General features: G+C 57.9%; 1 protein-coding gene across 1 annotated transcript in view; it reads left to right on the plus strand.

Annotated features, from left to right (window-relative positions):
* Nucleotides 1–221: 221 nt before the first annotated feature.
* The window catches only part of LOC149753323 (uncharacterized), a 9,984-nt gene continuing 3,036 nt past the window's right edge, over nucleotides 222–7,169 (plus strand). The window contains exons 1-2 of the mRNA XM_089923720.1: nucleotides 222–578; nucleotides 661–1,353. Coding sequence (XP_089779846.1) covers nucleotides 399–578; nucleotides 661–1,353 — 873 coding nt within the window. The 5' untranslated portion in view covers nucleotides 222–398. The remainder of the gene's footprint in view (nucleotides 579–660; nucleotides 1,354–7,169) is intronic.

Genomic DNA, 7,169 nt, shown 5'->3' on the forward strand with positions numbered 1-7,169 from the left:
CAAAGGCTGTTGGTAGGGCGTCCCTGCTGGAAGCAGCCCAGAGGAGGAAACGAGCTCTTCCGAGCGGGGCCCCACCGGCGAAGAAGTCCCGTAAGGAGGTGCCTCCGACGCCGACCGACGAGTCCGGGCCCACCGATCAGGGAGACGTCGTGGGCACGGACCGGCAGCTGACGCTGTATCAGCCCTCCGGTGGTAAGATTGCCGCTACTCCGGAGGTATCATCCGAGCCTGCCCGAGACGGACGGGTCGGACGTGATCGGTCCCCGACCCGGCCTTCGACTCGGTCGGCTCCTGATGACTCGAGGAGGGACGCGCCGAGGCCCCGACCGAGCGGGACCCTATCAATTCCTGGGGTGACCCCCGCCCCGAGCGCGATCGGCCGGACTCTTCCCCAGGCGATGGATAGGGGTAAGGCTGCAGAACCACCGTCCGGCTCTGGGGAGAAATCGGGGTCTGCCTTCACTACCGATGGCGCCCGAAATCTCATCGAAACAGTGCTGCTGGAGAAGGACCGTCGGCGGGTCCGGGAGTTGGAGGTCTCTGACGTTGGGGCTGCCAGCTGTGTCTGTCTTATGTCGGTGAGTGTTCTTCTGGCCGCTTTTCACCATTTATTGGCTCTGTTGTTCTCCGCCTGACTCCCTTATTTTTTCTATTTCTTAGCTCGCCCAGTACATGATCCGTCTGGAGGAGTGCTACAAGGAACAGGCGGGGCTTCTGGCGAAGGCCGAGGACCGGCTGAAAGCAGTGGAAAAGGGAGGCCAGGCTGTGGCAGGCAGGACAACCGGGGACTTCGAGGCGAGGCTCCGGGAGGCCGAAGAGCGGGCACTCGGCTTTGCTGCCCTCGAGAGGCAGCTGTTGGAGGCTCAGGAGCTTGCCTCGGGTCTCGAGGGCGAGGTCAAGAAGGCGGATGAGCGGGCCGAGAAGCAGTCCCGGAAGGCTGCCGACTACCGGGAGAGGTGGGAGAAGGCCCAGCGGTCAGCCGACAACGCCCGCAACCGAATTCGGTCTCTTGAAGCTAAGCTGGGCGAATTGGAGTCGGCCTTGGAGAAGTCCCGTGCGAGCGATCAGGAGCTTCATTCGCGCCTGACGGAGGCTGAGGCTGCTCGCATTGCTGCCGAAGCGAAGCACAAGGAGGCTCGGGCTGAGCTGCTGAGGGTCTCCACCGAGGCGGAAGGCCGGATTGTGGCGAAGGTCTTGGAGGCGAAAGCCCAGATTATGGAGCGGGCAGAGGCGGCACTGGCCGAGAGGAGTGCGGAAATCGGGCGTCAGGCGGTAGAGGCTTATCGCCAGTCCGCCGAGTTCGCTCACGATATGTCGGAGGCAGTACAGACCTATCGTCAGTCCGACGAGTTTGTCCGTGACGCGTCGGACGCGGGGGCCGAAGCCTTTATCTTAGGCTTCGAGGAGGGCCTGGCAAGGGTGTCGGCTAAGTACCCCGAAGTTGACCTGAGCGAGATTTCGCTTCTCGACTCCTCTCCGGCGCCATTGCCTGCTGGTTCTCCTGCTGCTTCCCTACCTCCTGCGGACGAGCCCGACGTTCCCGACCCGGGAGTTCCTCCAAGCTGACCTCTTGTACCTTTCGTTGTCTTCTCTTTTTTTTGTATACCGGGGTTTTGCCAAATTGTATGGGCCTCGGCCTTGAAACAATGAAAATTAATGCAAGTTGAATGTTTCTTCATCTCGCCTTCGTCCTTCTTTTTCTTTTAACTCTCGGTAGCGTCTTGCTGACTCCTGGCTCCCGAAATTCTTCCGGCGCTAGGCCAGGCATCCGAGGGTTAGGCCTCAGGAAACTCTTCCGGCGCTAAGCCAGGCATCCGAGGGTTGGGCCTCGGGAAATTCTTCCGGCGCTAAGCCAGGCATCCGAGGGTTGGGCCTCGGGAAATTCTTCCGGCGCTAAGCCAGGCATCCGAGGGTTAGGCCTCAGGAAACTCTTCCGGCGCTAAGCCAGGCATCCGAGGGTTAGGCCTCGGGAAATTCTTCCGGCGCTAAGCCAGGCATCCGAGGGTTAGGCCTCAGGAAATTCTTCCGGCGCTAAGCCAGGCATCCGAGGGTTAGGCTTCAGGAAACTCTTCCGGCGCTAAGCCAGGCATCCGAGGGTTAGGCCTCAGGAAATTCTTCCGGCGCTAAGCCAGGCATCCGAGGGTTAGGCCTCAGGAAATCCTTCCGGCGCCAAGCCAGGCATCCGAGGGTTAGGCCTCAGGAAATTCCACTCGTTGGTCGACCAAGGCTGGCGCATGCCGAGGCAACTGGTCGGGGCTTCAGGCTAGTCTGCTCCCGGGATGGTCATCGGGTTAGCCTGGCATCCGAGGGCCGAGCCTCGGGACCTTCCACTCGTTGGTCGGCCAAGGCTGGCGCAAGCCGAGGCGACCGGTCGGGGCTTCCGGCTAGTCTGCTCCCGGGATGATCATCGGGCTAGCCAGGCATCCGAGAGCCGTCAAGCCTCAGGAAATTCCGCTCGTTGGTCGGCCAAGGCTGGCGCAAGCCGAGGCGACCGGTCGGGGCTTCAAGCTAGTCTGCTCCCGGGATGATCGTCGGGTTAGCCTGGCATCCGAGGGTTGTCAAGCCTCAGGAAATTCCGCTCGTTGGTCGGCCAAGGCTGGCGCAAGCCGAGGCGACCGGTCGGGGCTTCAGGCTAGTCTGCTCCCGGGATGATCGTCGGGTTAGCCTGGCATCCGAGGGTTGTCAATCCTCAGGAAATTCCGCTCGTTGGTCGGCCAAGGCTGGCGCAAGCCGAGGCGACCGGTCGGGGCTTCAGGCTAGTCTGCTCCCGGGATGATCGTCGGGTTAGCCTGGCATCCGAGGGTTGTCAATCCTCAGGAAATTCCGCTCGTTGGTCGGCCAAGGCTGGCGCAAGCCGAGGCGACCGGTCGGGGCTTCAGGCTAGTCTGCTCCCGGGATGATCATCGGGTTAGCCTGGCATCCGAGGGCCGAGCCTCGGGGCATTCCGCTCGTTGGTCGGCCAAGGCTGGCGCAAGCCGAGGCGACCGGTCGGGGCTTCAGGCTAGTCTGCTCCCGGGATGATCATCGGGTTAGCCTGGCATCCGAGGGCCGAGCCTCGGGGCATTCCACTCGTTGGTCGGCCAAGGCTGGCGCAAGCCGAGGCGACCGGTCGGGGCTTCCGGCTAGTCTGCTCCCGGGATGATCATCGGGCTAGCCAGGCATCCGAGGGCCGAGCCTCGGGGCATTCCACTCGTTGGTCGGCCAAGGCTGGCGCAAGCCGAGGCGACCGGTCGGGGCTTCCGGCTAGTCTGCTCCCGGGATGATCATCGGGCTAGCCAGGCATCCGAGGGCCGTGCCTCGGGAAATTCCGCTCGCTGGTCGTGCGCTTGTCGCTCGCTGCCCGACGGGGTTTCTCCGTGGCCAGCCGCGATCATGTTTCTCCTTTTCTCTAAGCGTTGCCTGGGGGAACACGAGAAGGGCATTAAACGCTAATTAATGCGTTACCTGGGAAATCGGATCACCAGCTGCTGCTTGCGAGGAGTGTTAGTTGAGCGGCCGCGATACGCGGGTTCTTCGAGGAGGATACGGCCTGGGCGCGAGCGGAGATATGTGGACCTAGGGGTACATGACACCCGGATTGTCCTGCACAAAGAATGCGGTTTAAGGAGAATGACGCTTAGGAAATCGCGGGGAGATACGCCTCGGGAGTCGGAACGGCTCCGGTTTCAATGCGCCTGCATTTATTGGAGCCACCCGCATCGGAACGACCAGGGGGCCGCAGTTTCGGCTATAAATACAGGTGCAGGTACGATGGAGTTTGCCAAGCCGGAGCTGTTCAGGTTGCCATGGATCGCGGACCTCCTCCTTGGCATATGACTGAGAGACTCCTGTTGAAGGAAAGGGGAGACGCTCCCCTTGCGACTTCAGCCAACTAGCCGTTTCATCTGGGATCAACAAGGAGGGTCTTCCCGGCGGAGCTCCGCTCTAGGCGTTTCATCCGGGATCAGATCTTCCCTCCTTGAAGTTCAGCCTCCCGATTGAGCTCTGCACCAGACGCTCAGTCCGGGACCACGCCTCCATATGCTCTTCCCCCTCGTATTCCTTCTCTTTCCTACCACTGGGGAGGATGGGAATATCCTTTGGAGGCGGCGTTCCCTTGGGGGCAGCGGGAGCTTCTTCTGCGGCGGCTCCTCGTCTTTTTGGTGAGGTGCTGGATGGCGCCTCCGGTTAGAAGCACCCACTTCCGGTGGGATTGCAGCTGCTTTGGGTTGAGGGTTTGGGATCCTCGGTCCTCAGCTCCACAGATTCTCCACCTCTTCTTTGCTTTCTTTACTCCCTAATTCCCCTCTGGGAATTCCTTGTAATCACACGAGCACGCCATTGTAACCAGAAATTATTGAAATGAAAAGTGTTGCACCTTTTCAAATTGTCTTTCTGGCCTTGTTGTTCTATTGGTAATACATCCGCAGGTTAGCGGAATTCCAGCCCCTTGGAATTTCTCGGCCGTCTAGGGCTTCCAACTGGTAGGAGCCAGGTCGGTTTACCCAACGAACTTTATACGGGCCTTCCCAATTCGGCGCTAGCTTCCCACCTTCCGTAGGTTGAGATGCCTTAGCTCGCCTCAGCACCAGATCTCCAATTCTGAAAAGCTTCGGTCGGACTTTGGAGTTGTAATATCGGGCCACCCTCCGCTGATACATTGCCATCCGAACCTGCGCCATTTCCCTTGCTTCTTCCAAGAGATCCAGGTTCCCTCGGAGTTGCTCCGAGTTGGCCTCGGGTCGGTGTGCGGCTACCCGAGGTGAGGGAAGTCCGAGCTCTACGGGGACAACGGCTTCCGTGCCATAGGTTAGGCTGAAAGGCGTCTCCCCGGTAGGAGTCCGATGCGTGGTCCGATACGCCCAAAGGACATTCTCGAGTTCCTCGACCCAAGCTTGCCCCGTCCGTCCGATCCGCGCTTTGATACCTTGGAGGATTGTCCGATTTGTGACCTCGGCCTCGCCGTTGGTTTGGGGATGCGACACGGACGTGAACCGATGTTCGATCCCGAACTCCTCGCAGAAGTCTCGGAAATGCTTGTTATCAAACTGTCGACCGTTATCCGAGATGAGGACCCGAGGTACCCCAAATCGGACGATGATGTTCTTCTTTACGAACTTCCGGACTTGCGCCTCCGTGATGGTGGCCAGTGGCTCTGCCTCCACCCACTTGGTGAAGTAGTCGATGGCGACAATCAAAAATTTCCGCTGGGCCGAAGCGATGGGGAATGGTCCGAGGATATCCATTCCCCACTGTGCAAAGGGCCAGGGGGCGGTGATTGGCGCCAAGGGAACAGAGGGGACTCTCTGGATGTTGGCGTGGCGCTGGCAGGCGTCGCATTTCCGTACGTGATCCTTTGAGTCTTCCAATAAGGTCGGCCAATAGTAGCCTTGCCTCATGATCTTATGTGCCAGGGACCTAGCCCCCAGGTGCGATCCGCAGATGCCTTCGTGGACTTCGCTGAGGGCGTAAGCCGCTTCCGAAGGGCGGAGGCACCTTAAGAGGGGGGCGGTGAACGAGGTCCGATACAGCCTCCCTTCGTAGAGTACGTAGTGGGCGGACTTCATAACAAGTCGCCGAGCTTGATCTTCATCTTCGGGGAGGATCCCTTCGGCGAGGTAAGCTACAAGCGGGTCCATCCAAGATGGTTCCGGATCAATTGCCATTACCGCTTCAGCCTCGCCGATGCTCGGGGCATCTAGGGTCTTCAGGTATATCGCCCTTGACAAGTTGTGTGCCTCAGCGCCCACCAAGCGGGACAACCTGTCGGCCCTAGCATTTTCGCTCCTTGGGACCTGCTGAATGTCAATACTGCCGAGGTCGGGAATGAGTGCTTGCACCTTCCGGACGTAGCTCTGCATGGTCGGGCTCCGTGCCTCGAACTCCCCTCGAACCTGCCCGACCACCAGCTGGGAGTCGGTGAAGACCTTCAGACGCCGGATGCCGAGCTCCTTGGCGAGTTTGAGTCCCGTGACTAGGGCCTCGTACTCCGCCTCATTGTTGGTCACTGGAAATCCGAACCTCAAGGCATACTCGGCTATCACTCCATCGGGATTGGTAAGGACCAGCCCAGCCCCTCCACCTTCAGGGTTCGACGACCCGTCAATGTGGAGCGTCCAGATCGGGAGATCGAGGCTGGGTGTTTCCGGCGGCCTAGGTTCCGTCTCCTGCACAGTGCACTCAGCGAGAAAGTCCGCGAGCACCTGGGCCTTGATGGCGGGCCGGGGCTGGTAGCGGATGTCGAACTCACCAAGTTCTACTGCCCACTTCACCAGCCGTCCCGCATTCTCAGGATTGCTGAGGATCTGCCGCAGTGGTTGATCGGTCAAAAGGGTGACAGAATGAGCCTGGAAATAGGGGCGAAGCCTCCTGGTCGCAGTCAGCAGCGCGAAGGCGATCTTTTCAGCCTTCGTGTACCGCGTCTCGGCATCCCGGAGGACTCGGCTGGTGTAGTACACGGGCTTCTGAAGTTTTGCCTCTTCCCGAACCAGTACTGCGCTGACTGCGGTTGGGGAGACCGCCAGGTAAAGGTAGAGCATTGATGAGAATGCAAAATGTCATATTTTTCTTTCTTAATGTTTAGTCTTTTATACTTATTTTGTGCCTAAATATACTCATTATTCTTATATTTTGATTTAGGATGCAAATGGAAGCGTTAAGTACAAAACGAAGCTAATTGGATGATTTTGGACAGTTTCGATATTGCTTCGTAATTTAAGCATAACTTTTTCATCCGAGCTCTGATTGAGATGATTCAAGATGCCGTGGAAAGCCAAGAAAACGCTCTACAACTTTCATGTTTTGAGTTTTGATAGATACTGACTTTATCAAGGTCAAAATTGATCTCGAATTTGCTGCACGTCCTTAGCCTGCAATACGTGGATTTGACTCGATCAATTTTCAGAAGTTTCCAGATTTGATGCACGAAAATCCTAGCTGGAAACACCACTTTCCCAGTTATATTAGGACTTTATTTTATTTTTCGTAATTAGTCAGATTTGAATATTTGTTAGGAGATTTTTTTGGAAGGGATAAAGGTGAAAGAAAGGGGGCTGAAAAGGGGGCTCTTTCTCTTTTCTCTTGGAGGACTCCTCTTTCTCTTTTCTCCTTGGAAGTTTGCATCCATGGCTCTGCGTGGCTAAAGCTTTTATTGGTCTAAGAAAACAGAAGCCTCGGAATCAATAAAACTG

Source organism: Phoenix dactylifera, chromosome 6 (genome assembly GCF_051530095.1).
Source record: "Phoenix dactylifera cultivar Ajwa chromosome 6, Ajwa_hap1_PhDact_Kaust_v1.1, whole genome shotgun sequence".
Lineage (NCBI taxonomy): Eukaryota > Viridiplantae > Streptophyta > Magnoliopsida > Arecales > Arecaceae > Phoenix > Phoenix dactylifera.